The 22,551-nt window shown below is 51.4% G+C and overlaps 1 protein-coding gene across 2 annotated transcripts in view; it reads left to right on the top strand.

Moving 5' to 3' along the window:
* OSBPL10 (oxysterol binding protein like 10) overlaps window positions 1-22,551 on the top strand; it is a 201,191-nt gene that overhangs the window by 172,620 nt on the left and 6,020 nt on the right. For both annotated transcript variants that reach the window (XM_036431682.2, XM_036431681.2), the window contains 4 exons: window positions 10,682-10,831; window positions 16,539-17,016; window positions 20,032-20,218; window positions 21,683-21,865. In XM_036431682.2, the coding sequence (XP_036287575.1) occupies window positions 10,682-10,831; window positions 16,539-17,016; window positions 20,032-20,218; window positions 21,683-21,865 (998 nt within the window). The remainder of the gene's footprint in view (window positions 1-10,681; window positions 10,832-16,538; window positions 17,017-20,031; window positions 20,219-21,682; window positions 21,866-22,551) is intronic.

The raw sequence follows: 22,551 nt of genomic DNA, 5'->3' as shown, positions 1-22,551 counted from the left end.
GGCCGTGAGAGACTAATTGGGAGGCTGTTGCCCAGCTGAGTTGAGTGATGACAGTGCCATGTGCCCACCAGGGTGATGGAGGTTGTGAGAAGCGATCAGATCTGGGTATAATTTGCAGGATTTGCTGATGGGTGTGTTGGGCGGTTGAGCCACGAGCAAGAGGGAGGAGTCGGGGGTGGTGCCAAGGTTTTTGGCTGAGTGACTGGAAACATGAAGTTGTCCTTTACTGAAATGGGGAGGATGACATTTTGGAGGTGTGCATCAAAAGGTCTGGTTTGGACATCCAAAGTTTGATGTTCTTATTAGATAAGTTAATCATATACTGCTGTTTGTAACAAATAATCCCAGGTTTGAAACAACATATTTCCTAACAGTCCTGCTGGCCACGTGTCCGATACTGGTCTCGCTGGGGTAAAATCAAGGTGTTGGCGGGGCCATGTTCTTTTCTGGCAGTTGTTCTGGGAGAGCTTGTGTCCCGGCCACTTCTGGATTCCAGTGGCTTCCTGCTTTCCCTGGCTTGTGGCCCCTTCTTCCACCTTCAAAGCCAGCAAGGCTGCATTTCTCTGGCCACACTTTCGTTACACCGTTTTCCACTGCCAGGAGAGAGTCTCCGGTCCTTTAGGAATGCATGTGATCTTATCTGGGTAACCCGGGAGACTCTCCCCACCTCAAGGCCCTGAGCTGAGTTACATCTGTAAAGACTGGTGTCTGCAAAGTACCACATTCGCAGGTTCCAGGGACTAGGGCACCCCTGGACCTCTATCCGCCACAGATAGCTCAGGGGGAGATGATGAGTAGATGGCCGGAGACTCAAAGCCGGAGTTCAAGAGAGAAGGCTGACCGTGAGCTATAAATTTAGAAGTCATAAATCAGAGTGTCAGTGGTTTGAAGCCCTGGCTTCAGATGGGCTCCCCAAGGGAACACATCTAGTCATAAGGTCAAACCACTCACCGTCCGGCCTCCGCCAGACTTCCCCAATCGTCCCATTACTCCTTCTGTCAGGATGACCCCCCTTCTCCGGCTGCTCTAAATGCTGCTCTGTGGGGAGACCCAGCCCAGGGTCTGTCTCTGTGCAGGCCTCTCGGGCCACCCAGGTCATGACCTTCCTTCTGTCCTTGTTGACTTTGCATCGTGTGTTCTTTTAGCTTTTATTTTAATTTTTAAATACCAGCTTTTTTGATATGTAATTCACATGCCATATAATTAATCCACTTAACATATGCCATTCCGTGAATTTTAGCATAGTCACAGATATGTGCCACCACCGCCATTTTAGACTATTTTCATCACCTCGGAAAGGAACCCCATACCTCTCTAGCTACCACCCCCCTATTCCACCCATCCTCCCAGCCCCTGCCAACCACTCACCTCCTTTCTGTCCCTATGGATTTGCCTGTTGGGGATGTCTGATACAAGTGGGATCATATACACGTGGTCTTGTGTGACTGGCTGTCCTTTTAACTTTAAATCTGGATTTTGCCTTTGCACACTCCAGTTTTCACCATTTTTAAAAAATCAGTCATTCCTCAATTTTTATTATTATTTTTTTTATTGAGCACCCATTAGAAAAGACTAGCAATTGTATCGGGATTCTAAAAAAAAAAAAATCCATATTCGGCAGGATTCCTGTCACCACGGAGTTCTGATTCGGGTAAGCTGACAAGCCTGGGGCCACCCCTGTCCCCAGCATTCTTCCTCCGGACCCTGGCGGTGACTCCTCAGTCCAGTCTCCCCGGAGCCCCAAGTAGCCAGCTCAGATCACCAGCGTTCTCTCCCACAGGGACCTGAGGTTCCTGCTCCTGTTGGGAAGCAGCCGCGCGGGCGCATCAGTGCAGTTCCGTAGGTGCCAGTGGGGCGTGCACAGAGTGTTTAGATTCTTTGTGAGGATGGAGGTGCCTTCCCGCCCACTGTGGTTGAACTGCCTCAATTGATGAGTCGGAACTCACCGGTTCCACCGGGGCTAGAAGGAAAGAAAGATCAGGCACTCAAGGTTGTTGAATGCAGAGACCCTGTCTCAACCATCCTTATATTCTTTTTATTTTAATGTATTTTTTGTGGAGAGGGAGAGGAAGAGGGAGGGAGAGATAGAAACAGCAGTGCTGAGAGAGGATCCTTGACTGGCTGCTTCTTGTATGCTCCCTGCTGGAGATCGAGCCCACAACCCAGGCTCCCCAAGGGAACGAGTCTAGTCAAGGTCTGGAATGAAGGGACCTTTCGGTCCACAGGCTGACACTCTATCCACTGAGCCAAACCATCTAGGCCATCCATATATTCTAATACCGAATGTGTGCTTTGCTAATTGGGGGCATCCAAGGCGGCTGGGGTGATGGGAACTTTCTCAGACCTGAGCCTGCTCTACACTCCGCGCACCCTGTGTCAGCCCTTTGCTTCTCCTCTTACCAGCAGCCACGAAGGCTAGAATGGATCTCGCATGAGTTCCTTCCCTACCTTTCCCAGCCTTCTATGGAACATGGCCACATGGGTGGCATGCCCCCTGCTCCTGTCACTCTAGACCGTAGCTGGTCTTCCAGGGCCGGTTGATGGCCTGCCTCTCTGTTTCACTGTCCTTGCTGCTTGTGTTTGTCTCTTGTGGTTTCTGGGTCTGCTGTGCACTTGGCTGAGACTTTTTCTTCTTCTTCTTCTTCTTTTTTTTTTTTTTTTATAGAGAGGAAGGGAGAAGGATGGAGAGTTAGAAACATCCATCAGCTGCCTCCTGCACATTCCCTACTGGGTATGTGCCTGCAACCAAGGTACATGCCCTTGACCGGAATTGAACCTGGGACCCTTCAGTCCTCAGGCCGACACTCTGTCCACTGAGCCAAACCGGTTAGGGCTTGGCTGAGACTTTTTTGACATTTCTGTGAATTCCCTCCTGGTGCAGCCCCAGATCCAGGACCTGAAGGTCAGGGCCATGGCCTGTGTGGGGGCCCTGGACCTTATACAGGCCCAGAGCCCTGAGTGTCCTCACTGCTGGGGAGACCTGGGAAAGGAGCATGGGCTGCATCATACAGCTTCCAGGGGGGTGCTGCGGAAGGAGGGGGCCCGGGGGAGGTCGCGGGCGCTTTAGCAGTGGCTTCTAAATCCACAAACTCACGGGTGGCGCCACGTACCCAGTGCGAAAGCCACAGGCCAGAGCAGTGGCGTTTGCTAGACATTTCCTCTGAGCTGTGGGTGGTTCCGCCTCCGTTTCACAGACCAGGACCCTGAGCCTGACGGGTGGAAGGTAGTGCCTGCAGGGTTAACACTCAGGGCCCCTTTGCACCAAAGCTCAGAGCTCTTCCTGTATGCTTCCACACCTCCCGGGACGCTGGGATTGTATGCTGCTCTGTTCCTGTGGCCTCTTTCTTTTCCTCCTCGTGACTTTGATCCCTGTGCTAACGAGCTTCCTGCGCGTTTGGAAATGTGACCCACGCTGCCGAGCGACACCCAGAACGAGGGCTCTGGGGAACCTGCCCCTCAATCCCGCCCAGCTTCGCTCTCAGGAAGTCCCAGCCTGGATGTGGTTTGCAGTGCTAGACGTCGAGGCCAAAGGCACTCGGCTGTGTGGCTTGTGGCCTCTTGGTTCCTGCATGTGGGCGGCCGGGACTCTGCTGCTGCTGCTGCTGCTGCTGCTGCTTGTCCTTTTTGGTCCTTTCTTTAGACTGTCTTTGTTCCTTCCCTGCTCCTCTCTTTGGTGCTTTCATTTGCTTTCCAAGCAGATAATGTGGAAATGAGGAAAGGACTGAGGCTGCCATCGCCTCCTCTGAATGCTCGGAGAGGAGCCCCGACGGGTAGAATGATCCCTGACTGTCTCGGCTGATGCTGTCCCTCTGCCTTCCAGGGCGTGCTTGACTGAAACTTAACCCTCTCTGCAGGTCAGCCCCTTTGCTCAGGAGGAGCCTCTGTCCTTCCCGTCTATGAGAGCCAAGTGTGGCAAGTGTGTGTGTATGTGTGGTTAGAGCAAGACAGCAGCGCCGCCCCTGGGAGGCAGCCGAAGAACTGTGATGCCAGTGACCACCAACTCACATCTCCAAAACGGCAGCTGGGACCACGCTGTGTGGGCATGCTTGTGCTCGAACCTCTTAAGGATCAGAGACAACACCTCCGTCGCGTCTCCCCCCCTCCCCGCAGCGGCCTCATTGTACCTACCCCCGAATGGCAAGACGAAGTCCCCTAAATAGGGTGGTGGCCTTCGGCGCGCAGTTTTGCCACCCGGCTTTGGACGTGGCTCCACATAGAACAGAAGGATGTTTGAGGCGGAAGATGTTGCACGGGAAGAGCCTTCGGCAGCTGCCTGAGGACCAAGGTGCATCCGCTGAGCTAGACGCACCACCTGAAGACCATAAGCTCCCTGGTATGATTTCTGACCAGAAGAGAGCATCATCCAGTCAACTGAGGGGCCCTCCGCCCAGCACGTGGGGGAGTTAGAGGCAGGCGCAGAAGAGACCGTTCCGGAGGAGACGTGGGAAGGACAGTAGGTCATCAGGAGCAGCCACTCTTCCATTCCTATCACAAAGCGTTACGTCTGCGTGTGTCCTCAGGGGAGGTAGTTCTCTCCAGCATGTGAGGGAGAGGGCCCTGCACTTGATAGTCGTGCGATGACCATTTCTTCCTGGGGGACGAGGGACCAAAATGCCAAGAGGAATTCGCGGGACTGCGGCCCATCTCTGTGCACCCCAGGCTGGGCGGATGCCGTTGACTGGTGTACAGAGCTGGACTGCGTCTTCGTGTGCAGCTGCGCCAGTGTTCGTGACCGTGGGCTGCGAGAGGGGGCTTCCTAGGATGTAAAATATTACTGATGTGAAGATACACTATTGAGGGCCAAGGAATGATTGTGATACATTGGTTAAATATGCTGTGAATATTGAAATGAAAAAGGAAATGACTAGAGGGAAAAGGGACTGAATCCTTGGTTTTATGGATTCCATAAATGATGTCAATGACAGTAACACCATTATCATTAGAACCCCCCCCCCAAAAAAAAACTGGTTCAGTAGTTGGTCTCTGGGCACCTGTACCTCTTAGACCAGAGGTGGGGAGCATCTGGCCTGTACCTGTATAAGGCCCTCAAAATCATTTGGTCTGGCCCTGCCAAGGCATTAGGAGTGAGTTCATTAAATGTCTGACCAAATACAGCAGGCTGATTTTTAAGCCGATAATTTTGTATGGCCCACGAATGATGTTATAAATATCCAGTGCCCCTTGGCAGAAAAAAGGTTCCCCACCCCTGCCTTAGACACTCAGATCCCTTGCTTCTCTTCCAGTAGTCACTGTGTTTCTTCATTCTTCTCCTTGGTCTTCTCCTTCCTTCCCATCTCTCCGGCCCCCTAACCCGAATCCATGTTTCAGCTTCACATTTCTCTTTTCCTAGTCCCTTTCATTTTCTGGCAGACCAACTTCTATTGATTCTTATTTCCTAGGGGACAGAAGCAGATTTGCCCTGGTGGCCATTCCTGCATGTGATTGCATGCTCTGTGTAGTTGTGGGATGAGAAGTAAGTTACCTATGAGGACACATGTTCCCTGGTTACTCCTTTGCCCGGGCTGCTGTATGTCATGACGTTTCTCTCACTTGAGGACACGGAGGGTGGTGCTTCAGGTCTTCTCGTCCACCGCCCACCTTTCTGTGGTCCTCACGACACTAGGCTTCCTTCCTGGCATGACTGGGTTTCCCCATTTTCCCATAAAGACACCATCTGCTCAATGTTTGCTTTTTGTCCTTCAGTAGCAAGGCTCTTTGGTATGGCTCAGTTCGCCCCATGCCTCCATGCCAAGGTAGCCGTGTGCGTGGAGAGATGCCAGGCTTTAAAACGATGGCACTGCAGTGTTCTCGCTGCTGGAGGAGAATTGGATGTTCTTGCTCTCCCTGGCTGTGTTTCCTGTCCTGGCTCAGGTGGACTTTCAGGATAGTGACAGATCACTTTTATTCCGCGTGTTTGGTTTTGCGGATGATGCTTATTGACTTGGGCAGAAGACCACACTGCAGGAGCCTACTTAGTCCGTGTAGACCCCCTGGCACCTGCATGTCTGTGATGTAACGGCTCTGGCATGGACTTGCTCCCTGTTCAACAGGAAAAGGGCTCTTTAGAGTTTGGTTATGCCACCCCACAGGCCTCTCCCCAAGTGGTTCAACTCTGAGGGAGGATTCAGCCCTGTAGGGAAGACCCTAAGCTAATAGGCATAGATAAATCAAGAGGACGTTAGTAGGTCAAAATGCTTATATGTTATTGGCTGCACTTCTCTGAACGCCAGGTTTTGGTTAAGAAAGAAGCACAGGTCCTTGTGGAGAAAGAAGAATGGGTTGGATGTGCGCTATCTGTCTGAGAAAAGGAAAATAACAAGGAGGCTCAAGAAAGGGGGATAGATTTGAGGGAGGGGGAGTGTAATGAGGCCTGCGGTAAGGAAATGAATGGACTCTGAAAATAAATGTCTGTTTCCTGGTTTTTCCTGGAACTGACCCAAACTGTAGTTAAATTACATATGTGTGTTGAATAAAATAGATTGGAATGCCAGTTTTGCTTGGAATTTACATTTGTATTGAAAAAAAAAATCAGATTTTTGTTAAAGAGATGAGAGCAGCATTTCCCCTACAATGGTGTCTTCCTGGAGAAGACTGTTGTTGAACACAAGTCACACTTCTGCTTCCGGTTTGGGCCTCACCCTAGTTTTGTGTGTGTGCTGCCCCCCTCCTGGATGAGAAGTGGCGGTGTGGTTAAGGGCAGGGGTGCATCTGCAGATGCTGAGACTGTCTGATTGGACCGCTTCCTACCATAAGAGTCTCTCCCTCTTACATGATCTCAGACCCTTTGGTTATTGAGAGACCCCGAGGTCAGCCCAGGGCCAGACACTCTTCTAAGTATCCAAGATCAGCAGGGATCCCTTGTCTCCAGAAAAATGCCCAGACATGCAATTTTTATATAAAACATCAAGGGCTATGGTAGATATCTTAAGGAGTGTCCGTAGGGTCCAGATTAAGAACCCTTGTTCTGGGGCACAGGTCACGCTAAGCTACCAAGGAGTGGTCCCCAAACCCCAGCCTGCCACGTGGCCTTCTGCTCTTCATCAGATTCCTTGTCCTTACCCACATTTGCTAATAGGCATGATGAGTCGCTTGATTTTTGTAGCCCCAAGTTCACATGGTAGAAATACTGAGTCATAATTCTTGTTTTTATTAAGAACCTCATTATTCCAAAGCCTGCTTCTCTTTCAAACACATTTTAATTCCATTTTATCTTCAAGTTTGGGTACATTTTTATGGCTGAGCTGGCTGGCTCATTTGCAAAGATCTCTGGGGGATGGGGTATTTAAAGATTCTTCTTAAGTCTTATGAATTTTCTCAGTATCATAAAACCACTTCTCATTTGACTACCTCGAGGCAGTTGTCATCACTTTACAAGCAGAAATCCATAGGGATCACAGGGTGTGGGCATGTGGGGATGCCCCAGACAGTAGCAGAGCCCTGGGAGAGGGAGGGTGAAAACGCAGATGGGCACATGGGCCTGATTATGGAGAACAGACTGAGAGCCAGTGCCCATTAGTGCTGTTTTGGATTTTACATCAGAGTAGCAGAATCAACAAACCTTGACCCCAAAAGGGAAGAAGGCTTTCTGTCTTTAAAACTCTTCCCAAGCCTGTCCATTCTTTTATTACTATTATTATTAATTTCAAAGAGAGGAAGGGAGAGGCAGAGAGGATAGAACATTAATAATGAGAGAGACTCATTGGTCAGCTGCCTCTTGCACGCCCCCTACTGGGGACTGAGCCCGCAACCCAGGCATGTGCCTTCATTGGGAATTGAACTGTGACCTCCTGGTTCATAGGTTGATGCTCAACCACTGAGCCACATGGGCTGGACCAAACCCTCCATTTCTTGCAGTGCTTGCTATCAGGAGCTTTGTGGGTGTTGACGTATTTACGTTGCCAATGGACACCTTTCTAATTGAGACCCACAGTTCTATCCATGCAATGCCTTCAATTTGGACCCAAAACAGAGGGTCTCACCTTCTGCAAAGGACTGAGTCCCAGTGAGGGTGGAATTGTGGGTATCCTCTAAGACAGCAGTCACCAACCTTTCAGGCCTCACGGACCATCAGTGGTCCATGGACCACCGATTGGTGACCACTGTTCTAAGATGTTCACTAAAAATGTGGTGAATGAAACAGGTTTTTTGTTGTTGTTGTTGTTGTTGTTTTTGTTTGCTTGTTTGTTTGTTTTTTAAGCCCCTGATTGTTTACTTGAGATTGGGCAGGAGGATTTTTTGCAAACCATCCTGTAAGAGAAAGGGCAAGCTCTCAGAAGCTGTGGGAGACAGAACTATTGCTGGATCCTTGTCTCAGCTTAGGGCACTGCTTGCTAAGGATCTGAGCCAAGGAGGCAGATGGGTGTCGGCCTCCCCTCGGCCTTTCTTCCCTTGGCAGGACTTCAGAGCCCCAGGAGGTCTGGCCCTGGTTTCTGGGGCCCGTGTACCAGCCCTCCTTCTCTCTCCTGGAGCCAGTGTCTCTGAGAGTCATCATCAGACACAGAGGAAACGTGATGTCATGTGTGATGGTAAGGGCTGGAGAGGCTCGTGTGCACATTCATGCACGTTCTTCGTGTCACGTGGCCAGATCTTGCTGAAGGCTTCCTTGGTAACTGGAATGGGGGATGAGCTGGGCTTAATTTTCAAGTCAGGCTGACAGCAGGAGGCAGTGGCTGTCCCAGGTGGTCTGTGAGCACGTGGCACCGAGTGGGGCATTGAGCGGGTAGGATGGCGAGTTCTCTGTGTACCTGCTTGTGGGCAAATGGGAAATCCCATTTTCAGAAGAAAGGATCATTCTTTAATTCAGAAAGCTTATGGCTGCCTCACCGGAGCTATTGATTTGTTTAGCTTGCAATCAGTACTTTGTGAGAACGACTCATTTCAAGCAGAAATAATTGCTCTCAAAATGTAGCTACCTTTGTTGTTGAGATGTTTAAGGACTTTGCCTGCCACCCCCGCGCCCTTTCTCCCAAAGCAAGATGCCCAGGCATCATCCTTGCCTCCGCAAGCTGCCCTGGGTTGAGGGGAAGTCTGTTGATAACAAATTACCGCCTACCAGGTCACCACAAAGAAGTAGCAACTGCCTGGCTGGCATAGCTCAGTGGTTGAGCGTCAACCTATGAACCAGGAGATCACAGTTTTATTCCAGGTCAGGGCACATGGCCGGGTAGTGGGCTCGTCCCCTGTGTGTGGGGCGAGCAGGAGGTAACTGATCGATGATTCTTTCATCATTGATGTTTCTCTCTCTCTCTCTCTCTCTCTCTCTCTCTCTCTCTCTCTCTCTCTCTCTCTCTCTCTCTCTCCTCCTCCCTCCTCCCTCCTCCCTCCCTCCCTCCCTCCCTCCCCTCCTCTCTGAAATCAGTCACTTGCCGATGATGCCACACATTGCGATGAGGCCAGACACGCTCTGGAGGAAACCCAACTCTGGGCTGGGGAAAGCCCCCTGGACATCACTGAGGTGGCCCCACTGTCGGCCCAGATGTGGGGTTACTCAGAGAAGGCTTGGAAAATGGCTGTTTAATTTCAAATTTTAAAAATGCCTACCTGGGGCAAGGGGAGTACCGTGTCTCCTCTGGGGTGCTTGCAAGGAAGGGCTGGCACGTGTCCGTTCAGCCAGACAGTTACAACCACCTCGACCACTGAGATCACCTTTGCGGATTGGAAGTGCCTTCAAATAAAATGAGATAGTTCTGTCCAGTGCGGTTTATAAACCATTGGTTTTTGCATGGACATTGGGGCAAGTCTGTATGCTTTTATAGGTAATACCTTTGAGCCTTCACTTCTGTATGCTGACGTCACTCTGACTGGCAGTCCTTAGGAACGGTGGTGTAATGTTGTGTGCAGTGTTTTCGTTTACATGAAAACAAGTACCATACGGACACAGATAAGTGTGCAGTGGTTACTTTTTTCAACAGAGTTCTGCAGACAGCTCGACACAGTCGCCAGAGTGCTTGGTTCTTGGGTCTTAAAAACTTTGTGTGCAGTCATTCCCTTCTGCACATTCTGTGTATTCACTTGCCTGTTGTTGTTTTGAGGTCTATGTCCTTGGAAAAATGGAGCCGAGCAATTGCATTAACAAACGGGCATGAGGAAAGCAGGGTCTGGTGGCCAGCATGGACCTCAGCATTCTTACAAAGCCTCCGAGTTGGTCTTGACCTTCTCATTTTTGCCTCCGTCCCTAGATGAATGCCAACTCACTTTTCACATGCACTGTTGTGATATTAATTGATGTAAAACAGTCAAGGGTACATTTTCTCACAAAATAAGGTAATTTCAGCCCGTCCCTGGGGTATCAGACCTTTCCCTTAAACACAGAGAAAATTGTATTAGATATAAAGTGTCCTGGGTTGTGCTAGTTAATAGAATATTGTTTGGGAGTGGCCAAGGTTAAGGGGGCTCATTCCTGAATGTTAGTTTCTTAAAGGACAGGGAGCTTTCTTGTCAGGGGACCTCCTTAGGCCAGAAGGCTCACTCATAGGATGTGCTGGGGAGATTGGAGGGCATGTGCAGTAGCTCAGGATGGCCTGCACCCCAAAAAGGGTCATCCTCCAATAGGACTGGCTTAGAGATTCTTCCTGGGGCAGAACCGGGCTCCCTCTGTCATTGCCAAGTGTATGGGTTCGCGTGCTGTGCTGCTCCCTTCCCCCGGACCCGCTGCTGACTTTTATTGATGATCTTTTTGTAGCCGAACTCAGGCCCTGAATTGGTTTTGTCTGAAGATGAAAAAAGTGACACTGAAGACAAGGAAGAGGCAGAACTGGGCGTCATGGAGGATCAGCGCAGTGTAATTCTCCATCTCATCTCGCAGCTCAAACTTGGAATGGATTTGACCAAGGTAGGTGGGCGTGTCCCCCTGGGTGTGTGGCCAGTTGTTTGGGTGCCATCTCTACCTCTCAGTCTTCCCGGCTCATCATCTTTTCCTTGTGGGGAGGCCAGGAAAGCCGAGGGGGTGAGCTCAGAGTTGCAGCCGAGTCTGGCTATTCCAGGAATTATTGGGAAGGAGACTCATGCTCATCCCCAGAGTGTGCGCCTTGCATTTGCTTCCTTGTGGGAGCTGCGAGGTGACAGGGCAGGGGAGTGTCAGAAAAACATAGGAGATGATAAGGGAACGTCAGGAGAGGAGACTTCCATTTCCTGCTGTGTCCTAGAGAAGGCTACAGATGGCCTAATGCCAGGCATTTTGTGGAAGAGCCACACTCAAGGGGCCTAAGAGCCACATGTGGCTCGCGAGCCTTGGTTTACCAACCACTGGCCTACGGAGATGGATACGACCAAGTGGCCACAAGGAGAAACCAGGATGAAGCAAAACAGTGGAGCCAGAGCGAGGCCATTGTGCACATGGAGGCATGCCCTGCTGCTGCTGTCACTCGCTATCCCATCTGGTCCCCGGAGGCAGCCTTCCTGGTGATCCAATCCCATTGTCGCCGTGCAGAGAAACAAACCCGCTGGTGGGTACAGATGCAACTAATCCTTCCTGGCGGTGAATGACCTGCCCTTTATGCAGTCAGGTTGGGGTTTTGTGTGTATTTCTCCTGTTTCCTTAAAGGATTACACAGATCCATCTCGGAGGGTGGCCTTGGCTTCTGTGTGCTTATTGGCACTGGGTAGGTTTGCCAGGGTGAGGACAGGGCATTGTGTTATGTAGGGAATTCTCAGGGTTGTTAAGTTACCGGATGATTCTTTGGAGAAAATTGTACCCGCTCTGGGCCTTCCTTGGCAGAGGCCCATGGTTCCCCCTGATGGGGGGAAGGGACCGCCCCTCTTTCTGGGGGCACTCTGACTTTCCTGGTGGGCGATGGATTACTTCAAAGTTCTTAGGGCCCTGCCTGAAGATTGGCTACTTACTTCTAGATTGATGCAGCTGTAAATGTAATTAATTGTTCTCTGAGTCCCCAGTGTAGATCTTCTCTCTCTCTTTTTTTTCTTCCTTTCCCCAAAGTAGTTCATTGTCTTAATTATGTTAATGGGAGGGAAGGCAGCCCTTATTGATGGCTCCATAAATCTGCAGCCCTGATTCTAGCCATTTGGACGCCGTCATCGGTACAGCTGGGCCATCACTCACCTCTCCGTGGGAGGCAGACAGCCCAATTAGTACTCACCCATTCCTGGCTCCGGCTCCGGGGTCCCCCGCCCAAGAAACAGATGATGAAGTGACTTATTTGCGAAGGCAGATCGTATGAGAGAGAGAGAAATCTGCTTCAGTGAAAAGTGTGGTGTCTTGCCCAGCGCGTTCCAGGTGCTGGTTTTGAAAGGCACCTGCCTGGCATTCTGCACAAAAACATCATCCGAACACACCGAGAAGGGATGAAGGAAAACAGTCATCCCACACCCAGCCCATGCGCTCTGTCTCCCCAGGTGTTCGCTTTCCCATCTCTGACAAAGCCTCAGCGCCATTGTCAAGAGCAGAAACATAGCCAGTGGGCTGGGCTTGGCGTAGGCTGCGAGGTCACACTCCCCGAGTCTGTAATTTCGGGAGGGTTGTCTTGGAAAATGGGTAAGTTCTCAGGTGCTCCAGTAGAGCCTTTTTCTCTTTTTCCTCCATTTTTTTATTGTACATTTTCTAATCTACAGCAGAGTTGCAAAAATAGTACAGTGATCTTCCACGGATCGCCTTTATTGGCCAGTTAACATTTTGCTGCTTGGTATTTATTTCTCCTCTCTTCCTTCCTCTCTCCTTCTCCACTGCCTCTTTCCATTTTCCTCTCTCCCCCTCTGTGTGTACCTGTGAGTATGTGTGTATTTTTCATGAACCATTTCGGAGTGTGTTGTAATGAGTATCCTCGAACAATAGGACATTCCTCTCACACATGACATTTGTCACACTTGGGAAATTTAACATTGCTGCCAAACTGTTTCATCTATGGCCCATGTAAGAGTTCCCCAGATCATCCCAATCCTCTTTATAGTTTTAATAAGAGCAAAAAGAGCATTGTGGGTGCTGTGATGGAGATGAGTGTGGGGCTCAGTGAAGATATGCAGGAGGAGGTTATTGGTTTAGTCTTGGCAGCAGGAGCTGTTGGGAAAAGCTTCGTAGAGGTTACTCTTGAGCTGAATAGCTGTGTCATTTAGAGAAGGCAGAGAGAGGGCAGGACAGGGAAACGGGTGGATGTGAGTGTCCGGGAAGGGGAGCTTGGAAGGGGAAAGGCTGGGGGCTGAAAGTGACGGGTCAGGTCATGTGAGACAAGAGGGAGGTGGGGGCCAGATTCAACCTTACCTCTTATAGAGATGGCAGACAGAAGACTTTGGCTGTGATATGGAGAGAAGTAAGGGTGGGTATGACAGGAAGTGAAGGCCAGTTAGGAAGCTACAGCTGTACTTCTCCAGAGGGCTCACTATGCATGCCCTTTCTTTTTAATATGAAAATTCATGCACTGGAGGGGGTGGGATCCCTCAGCCCGACCTGCCCCCTTTCACAGTCCAGGAGCCCTCAGGGGCGGGAGGCAACCCAGCCATCATATCTCTGCTCCTGTCACTGCCAGCAGCTCAAACCTTGGCTGGCCCTGGTTACCAGAGTCTTGGGCAGCCGGGTAGCTGCCATCTAAGGCTTGCCTGTGCCTTGGGCTGGCCCTGGGTGGTTGGGGGCTGAGGGGACTGGGGAACTCTGGAGGTAGGTGGGCCTGGCCTGCTGAGCACCTGCTGCCCTGGCGGGGCTGAGGGGACTGGGCACCGCCATCTTGTGGCTGTGGGTGCCGCCATCTTTGATGGTAGAGCAGTCAATTAGCATACCCCCTCCTTTTTGGCTATGGGTGCTGTTATCTTTGCAACAGCATGAGGGTCAATTAGCATATTTCCTCTTTATTAGATAGGACATATACCACATATATCTACTCATTTATTGATGGGTACTTGAATTGCTTCCATATCTTGACTATTATAAGTAATATTTCTATGAGCGTAGGACTGCATAAATTCTTTCCAATTAGTGTTTTGAGTTTCTTCAGATAAATTTCCAGAAGTGGAATCGCTGGGTCATAAGGCAGTGAGGACCCTCCCTACTGTCTTAAAGGTGGCCATGCACGTGCCAAGATGGTGGAACCACCTTCACTTGGAGTTCTGCGTGTCAGGGCTGACCGCCTCGCTGTAATCCTGCCTGCTCCCTCCTGGCTTTCCTCCTGATCAGAGGGTCCCCTGGGCCCTGGAAGGGAGAGATTAGGACATGGAATGATTTGGGGATAATCTGATGATGTGGACATTTGTGACTTTTCTTTCTAACTAATTTAGCCTCTTTGATGGGTTTTCTCAGGCTACTTAAGGCCTATGATTCTTAGGGGAGAACTTGAGTGGCCCTGGAGGACAGGAGGAGAGATGGTGAGTGTGTGGGGTTATTACGCCTCTCTGCATTAAAAAAAAAATTTTCAGAGAGGGAGGGAGAGGAAGAGAGAGAAACATCAACGATGAGAGAGAATCATTGATTGGCTGCCTCCTGTGTGCTCCACTCTGGGGATCCAAGCCCACAACTCACACATGTGCCTTGACCAGGAGTCAAACCATGTCCTCCTGGTTCATAGGTTAATGCTCACCCACTTAGCCACACCGGCTGGGCTTGTCTTTCTTCTTTACTCTGCCATCAGCCACCTGTGGGGGGAGGCCCCGGGGAGAAGAGCCAGCGCCTGGAAGAGCAGACTCGGAGAGCGTGGCGGTGGTGCTGAATGACGGCCTGTCCCACAGGAGGGCCTCCAGCAGCGGGAACAGTGGCATCTGAAGGCCATTCTGAGGCAGGAATTACTTTCCCAGCTCAGATCCTTGAGATTCTCAATTTTGTCAAGTTGTGGCAGAAAGGAAATGAGGAAATCTCCTTTCATTTGATGGTTGTATTTTAAAGAATGTTTCATCTCCCAGTACATTATAAAAGCAAAGCAGAAAGATACCCAGAAAAAAAAAAAATAAAAACCATTCAGTTCTATCATCAAGACAGATAGGTTAGCATTCAGGGTCTTTTTATGATTCTTAGATGGTGTTATTTGTTCAATTTTACATCTGGTTGCTTTTTTGCTTAACATGGGTCCATTTTCCTCTGTCAGAGATTTTAAATGAAAGATAGAAGAACATTAAAAACGATACCAACCTCATTTCTGCTGTGGGCCAGGCTTCCTCCAGTTCCCTCTGATATCTCGGTGCTTTGCTAATCTCAGGCCTGCCTGTCTGTCTCTTCCTCTCAGGACATCTGTCTTCCTTTGTAGCTATCCAATAGATGCTTGGCAAGGAGGGGTCCTAGCGAGCCAAAGTGGAGGCAGGGCCACAGACCTGTAAGCCAGGGTATTCACGATCAGGGCAAACGTTCTCATGGGAGTTAGGGACTGTGTAAAGGAAGGGCAGGCCTGGTCGTGTAAGGAGGGAACACCCACCAGCTGCATGACCTTGGTCAGCTTGCTTGAACTTGAACTCGTGTGGCTCCTCTACCCTCACTGGGAGGGTGTCACGGAGGAGCCAAGAGGTCAAGGCCAGACTTCCAGGTTCAGAACCCTGCGATTCCACACCAGGAGGAGGAATGTGAGGTGCTCCAGGCCAAAAAGAGCTGTGTCATGCGGCTGCCGGGGAGGAGTGTCGATACCCAGTACCTTAGTCATTTCGACATCACTGTCGGGTGGTGAGAGAGAGGCTCTCCCCTTTGCATATCAGCAGGAGTCATGCACTACCTGCTCTCCAGCGCAGTTCCAGAACACCCTTCATTTGCTTTAAGTGACTTAATGGCTGGGTTACAGGCACTTGGGTTATATGGCATCTGAGTGGTCACTTTGATCCACTTGGTGTCAGAGGAGTTTCCTTGTCCCATGCCTGTCGGAGCCGCTCAGATTTCTACTTACCTACAGCAATGGGCAGTGACCAACCTGGGTACCCCTGTGCTACCCATTGACCAGAAGACTCTTAATGGGTTCCATCCTACTTATTGGGAACTTATGCTTGTTTCTTCTGACGCTTACGGTTCCTCCTCTTCATGGCAGCTCTGTGGGCATTTGCCTGGCATTGGCCCTGCCTCCTAGAGCCCCCAGCCAGGGGCCGGCCACCCTCCTACCCTGCCCGTGTCTCATCGGGGTTCACGGGCTCCTCTTCTGACGGAGATCCCCCAAATGGATACTCTCACTAATGGTGGGTCCTGGTCTACCCGGACCCCCTTTGACCACCAGCAAACCCCCATGTCCATGTTGTGGGAACACACTGAGCATCCTCCTGGCTGTGCCTGATGGAGGAAGAACATGAGAAAGCCCTTCCAGGCTGTTCTCTTCACACTCAGCAACGAGTGAAGGGGGGCCGTGTGGTCAGAGTGACGGCAGTGGAGAGACAGGGGCCCTTGTTTTAGCCCAGAGGGGCCGAGAAGGAAAATCACTCAGATCATCAAAGCAGGGTTCACCAAAGCCAGGTCTGCCTCGGTCCGCCGCTGCACCTGCTTCCAGCTTCTTCTGCATCATTTCTCCTGACTCGTCATTTGTGTACAAATCGGAAGCCCCTAGCCCCTGGCTGGAGCCCCTGGGAATTTGCTTGATGGGTGGCCTGTTTTCCTTTCTGCTGGGAGTCCTGTCCGACCGTGTCTCCTCCTACCGCAGGTGGTGCTCCCCACGTTCATCCTGGAGAAGCGGTCTCTGCTGGAGATGTACGCGGACTTCATGGCGCACCCCGACCTGCTGCTGGCCGTCGCCGCAGGGGCCACGCCGGAGGAGAGGGTCATCTGCTTCGTGGAGTATTACCTCACCGCCTTCCACGAGGGCCGCAAGGGGTCCCTGGCCAAGAAGCCTTACAACCCCATCATCGGCGAGACGTTCCACTGCTCCTGGGAGGTGCCCAGGGACAGGGTCAGGCCCAAGAGGACTGCCCCCCGCTCGCCTCCCGGCAGCGAGCACCTGATCGCCGACGCCCCCGGGGAGAGCTACAAGCTGCGGTTTGTGGCCGAGCAGGTGTCCCATCACCCGCCCATCTCCTGCTTCTACTGTGAGTGCAAGGAGAAGAGACTGTGCATCAACACGCACGTATGGACCAAAAGCAAGTTCATGGGCATGTCCGTGGGGGTCTCGATGATCGGAGAAGGTAAGCCATGTCCCACGTTGGATGCAGTTTTGACTCTTCCTCAGGGACGTTTGCATATCTGATAGATTTTTCTTGTGGAGTTCCTTGTTTTCATTTTGTTTTGGAATTGGGGGTGAGTTGGCAGGTGAGCGTGTGGGGGGGAAAGAGGGAAAGGTTTTGTTATTTTGGGACCAGATCCTGGTAATTTCCCAGTGGGGCCAAGGTGATGGGCTAGACGGGATGTAGCTATTTGCCTAACGGGTTGTCCCCCTCCCCCCCCACATCTTCACATGCTATATGCATGTGTGTAGTGGCCTTACATAGGCTTTATTTTCAGCTTTGTATGAATATTTGAGTTGGCTCCAAACCTGTGAATTTGTATTCATTCTCACCGGTGTTTGGGCTCACAGACAATGAGGATGATAGCACTACCAGTACCTATTCACAATCTGCTCATAAAAATTCCTCGGGGCCAATCTCCGGACTCAGAGCTGCGGGCTCTGGAATGAGCCGCAGTGCGATCACACCCCTCCTGGGCAGCCTCTCGTTTAGCAAATAGCTGTGAAGCAAGTCGATGCATTGTTTGAAGAAACCTATAATAATCCTTGTGAAACCCAGGCCTCTGTGTTAGCAGCTCTTTACCTTCTTTTGAGTCACAAATCCTTTTGAGATTCAAGGATATAGACACACTTCCCAGAAAACAACAACAGCAGCAACAACAAAAAACCCCAAAAAACAAAAACCCGAACTCAAAACTCGGCTTTCAGTTCAGGGCGTATAAGGCTCCTTGAAAGCCCTTCCTATTAGATAAGAATGCCTTCCATTCACCTCGCACATGCTCACTGAGCTCCTGGAAGGCAGACCTGGTCCTCAGAGCTGTGGGCACTTGTATGAACAAGACAGCCCTTAAAAACCATCTGTCCCCATGCGGCTTCTGTTCCGTTCTACGAGGGAAACACGGTTGTGTGTGTTGTGTTGGAAGGATGTGCTATGGAGAAAAAGGAAACAGAGAGGGGAGCTTGGAGTGGAGGGGAGGAGAGAGAGCAAGAGAGCTTTAGGGTGGGATGGCAGCTGGGAAGGCCCCACTGGGAAGGTAACATGTAAACCTAGACCTAAAGGGGGTGACAAAGGAAGAGCCAGAGGAGAAACCAGAATTGGAGAAGGTGTGGGAGTCACAGGCGCCCCCGAACGTAGAAGTGGGGGAGTGGTGGTGACAGGTGAGAGGGTGGCCGGCCGGAGGACGTTAGGGTCCGTGGAGGGTATAGCAGGCCGGTTTCCCTGAAGCTGAAAGGTAAACTGATGGCAGGTGTGTCTGGAGGGGAAGGGTGGGGGCCCGGTCTTCCATCTCTGACCTCTCTCCTGATCCCAGGGATTCTTTCCCCAGCTCCGCCTCCTCTCCGACCCCGGCAGGGAGCTGCGCCGGTGCGGCACCGAGGGGGTGAGGGCCGCATGGCAGTCCCAGCAGGCACGTGTCGGCCCAGGTCCCGGACCCTGCAGTGCTCTGAGCAGGGAGCTCGGGTGCGAACACTCAGGCCGCTCTTCCTGCTGAAAGCAGGGCGGATGATGCAGGGAGGAGAGTGCTCAGGATCCCGGGGAAGGTTCATGTCTACACTGACTGTAATAGGAAGTGGGAGTGGCGTGGATCTCCATGTTGACTTCTCTGGGGCCCTGTGTTTCCGAGGGTTGGCCCACCCAGTACCCTAAGGTCTGGACTGGTGAAGTCTCCCCCGTTGTTTCAAAACAGAACCTGGGCTCTGGGAGATTCATTTCATTCGCTTCAATTTTACCGTGTCCTCCGATTCCCACGTGCTGTGCCACTGGAGGAGAGACATCCCTGTGCTGGAGGAGGGAAGCGTCCAGGCAGTTCCCGCCTTCTGTTCCTGCGAAGCCCAGGGGCCGGGAGATGGCCCGCACCTTCTGCAGGATGCCCCCCCTCCCTGTGGCTGATGGCTGCTTTATCGATTCATTGATGGAATGACTTTTAAAATGTCATCCAGGCATTAAGTTTTATTAGTATAGGGCAGTGGTTGGCAAACTGCGGCTCTTTGGCCCCTTGAGTGTGGCTCTTACACAAAACACCACGGCCTGGGCGAGTCTATGTTTTGAAGAAGTGGTGTTAGAAGAAGTTTAAGTTTAAAAAATTTGGCTCCCAGAAGAGATTTCAATCGTTGTGCTATTGATATTTGAATCTGTTGGCTAATGAGTTTGCCGACCACTGATATAGGAGAATAAGCTTTCTTTTTTGTTAGGATATTTTTCTCATTGCCTTTTTTTTTTTTTTTTTTAAGAGAGTGGAAGGAAGAGAATGGGCGGGGGGGGGGGGGGGAAGAGAGATGGAGAGAGAGAGAGATGGAGAGACATGGATTGGTTGCCTCCTTCCGCATGTTAATTAATGTGCCAGCTTGTAACACATGATCTTATTTCCCAGCAACAAAATACTGCAAAGCAAGTGGTTCTGGTTCCTGGGCTCAGCTCCTTGGTGGGGCCGGGTATGGGAGATAAGTGTTTTCTTTCCCTCACTCTCCGCCTGCGTGGACCCAGCACACGCCATGGATTTCTTTGAGTCTGAAGTACCATTTTTCCAACCCACTCAACTTTAAAATCTAGATCTCAGATGGATCCCCTTGCAATTTTGTGTGCAAATACATGGGCTTACCTCTTAACTGACTGCCTCAGGCTGCGGCGTGTTTAGCTACCATAAAATGCCGTTATAAGGGGCCTCATTCTGCCGTGGATCCACTAGGGTTGCAGCTCAGAGCCGGTCCCCCACCCCCGTGTCCTCAGCTCTGGCACTGCTGACGGGGTGACTGCACAGAGTCTCAATGAGGGTCCGCCCTGATCACTGTTGTGTTCTCGGTGCTTGGCCCGCACGGGGGCACACGAGAAATAAACGCGTGAGAACGAGCAGCCAGCCTGGGTGGAGGCGGGAGAGCAGTGCCCTCGGCAGGGGGCGGCCTGGTTCCTCCTGCGTCTTCTGACCCCCAGCGGCCCCTTGTCGCGCCGGTGCCTGACCGTGTCCCCCATTTCCCCCCGGAGGTGTGCTGAGGCTCCTGGAACACGGGGAGGAGTACGTGTTCACCCTGCCCAGTGCCTACGCCCGCTCCATCCTCACCATCCCCTGGGTGGAGCTCGGAGGGAAAGTCAGCATCAACTGTGCCAAGACCGGGTACTCCGCGACCGTGATATTCCACACGAAGCCCTTCTACGGAGGGAAGGTCCACAGGTAGGAGGCGCCGGGGAGGCTCTGTCTCTGTCTCTGTCTCTGTCTCTGTCTCTGTCTGTCTCGTCACGACACCTCGAGGTTCGTTTCTCCACCAGAAATTGGGTTCCCGCATTCAAAGTCAAGATGAAGTTCACAGATCTTTTTTCAAAAGAGATGCTTCTTTGTTTCCCCCTCCCACGGCAGGTTTTAAAACAACAACAACAACAAAAAAAAATCCTTCTCGTGTAAACTTAAGGTGAAATCATTTGGGGATGTATCAGCAAACACACACCAGAGGAAAAAGATGCTTCCGTTTGATACGGTAAACTCCCCCTCCTGAGACGGCAGCCTGTTTCTCTGATCTGAGGCAGTTTGATCTGTGAACCCAGACTCTGCCCGGGAGCACCCCCATTCATGTTAAATTGGCTCCATTAAGTCTCCCGAACCCCAGATCCTCTGTGAGAGCTTTGCCTTAGGAGCTGGGGAAGCCCAAGCCTAAGACATGGAAGACGCGGTCTGCTGTTTTCGGAAGCACAACGGTTTTTATTGCTCCGGTTAAGAAAATCCCTCCTTCAGAGCAGCTCAGTCAGTGTAGGAACAGGCTCCCGTCCCTGCCCTTTTTGGGGGAAGGCGTTTTGTGTGATGCCACAGTGTCTGTCGCTGGGGAAGGGGGCGCCCTCAGTGGCTGTTTGGAGCCAGAGGCAGGGTGCTCACAGGGTGACCACGTGCCCTGCTCTCCAGCTCCACCAACTATCAAGGTGGCAGCTTGAAATCAGCGGTGGTGGGGCCCCCCAGAAATTGGCGAATGCGACCGATCTGGTGTCTTCCCTCCGGGGCAGCCACTTGAAACCTATCCCAGCATGTCCCTAACGCCCTTCCCCTGGGCGTGGCCTGGGCCCTCCTGCTGCGGCCTGGGAACCTGCATTCGAAAGCTCAAGTGAGCTGGGCTGTTAGGAAGAGAGGCGTTGGCCTCCTGCGCTTGGCTGCCTGGAGCAGGATTCCCCATTTCTCCCTGTTCCTCCGACTGTGCAGCGAGCTCCCGGGTAGAGAGGGAGCTGGAATCCGCTGTCGCCCAGAGCTGGCCTCCTGGAGCCCCTCAGGCCGGGCCCATGAAGCAAGAGGTCACAACCCTCCACACGGCCACGTCTAGAGCTCTTGGAAGGTGGCTGAGAGCAGGAGAAGGTACCCAGGCAAGGCCAAGCACGAGGTTAGGCGTTGCTCAGCTTTCATTAGATTATTAACTGATCTTTAGACTTGATTCATCGCTCACCAGTTTGCCCATCAATGCTTCGTTTTGTGTTCACGGACGTTAGATCACATTTTAAGAGCTAGACTCTGAGCAAAACACTAAAAAAAAATAAAATAAATAATTCCTCTCCATGCCACCCCGTTAAGAAAAGAATCTCCCAACGTGAGTCCACCTTTCCCAGTCTCTCTGTTTTTAGAATCTCGCACAGCGTGTTCGATTTTCCTCCCTTCCTTCAGGGTCACGGCAGAGGTGAAGCACAACCCGACCAACACCATCGTCTGTAAAGTCCACGGGGAGTGGAACGGCAGCTTAGAGTTCACCTACAACAACGGAGAGACCAAGGTCGTGGACACGACCACGTTGCCAGTGTGCCCCAAGAAGATCCGCCCCCTGGAGAAGCAGGGGCCCATGGAGTCCAGGTGGGGCCAGGCCGTTTCTCTCCAGCTCTTTTCTCTCCGCGCTCGGCCCCGGGGACAGAGAGGAAGCCTTAGAAAGCTCAGCGAACGGCGCGGGCTGGGCATCCTGCTCTGACTTGTTGAGATATTTGAAATTTCTCTCGGTGTGCCATTGAGCAGTCGAGCCTTTGGATCTTTCAGGTGAGGGTGGAGGGTGAAGACAGTCTGCCGCAGACTTTTCACGCCTGTCCCCAGAGAGTTTGTCAGCTCAGCGGGCCTGTTGCTTCATTCCAAAGTTCAACACAGGGAGCTGCTAGTAATCAAAGGACCGTGCCGTGAAGCCACGAGGCACTTTTCTTTCTTACCAGATTAGCGACGTAATTTTAAAAAATTCAGGGCCGACAAAGGTGTGATCAGATTGACATGCGGTACCCTGTGCTTACAGTAGGAACGTGTGAGGTTTGGTTACATGGATCATTCAGTTTAGTCTTGTGTTGTATTTCTGGGAATCTATTCTAAGGGAGAGTTCTTAAATTCAGAAAGTTTCAGCTTAAAATTAAATATGTATATCTATATCTATTTAAAATCCTAAACAATCTATATCTATTTAAAATCCTGTTCAGCAGGAGGAAAAGGCTAAGAAACTCAGAGGATCTGACCAGTTAGCATGTCTGGGTTATGGCACAAATATGCCGCGACCCCTTAGGGTG

Source organism: Pipistrellus kuhlii, unplaced genomic scaffold (assembly GCF_014108245.1).
Source record: "Pipistrellus kuhlii isolate mPipKuh1 unplaced genomic scaffold, mPipKuh1.p scaffold_m20_p_11, whole genome shotgun sequence".
Taxonomy (NCBI): domain Eukaryota; kingdom Metazoa; phylum Chordata; class Mammalia; order Chiroptera; family Vespertilionidae; genus Pipistrellus; species Pipistrellus kuhlii.
This window is presented reverse-complemented; position numbering and strand designations above follow the sequence as displayed.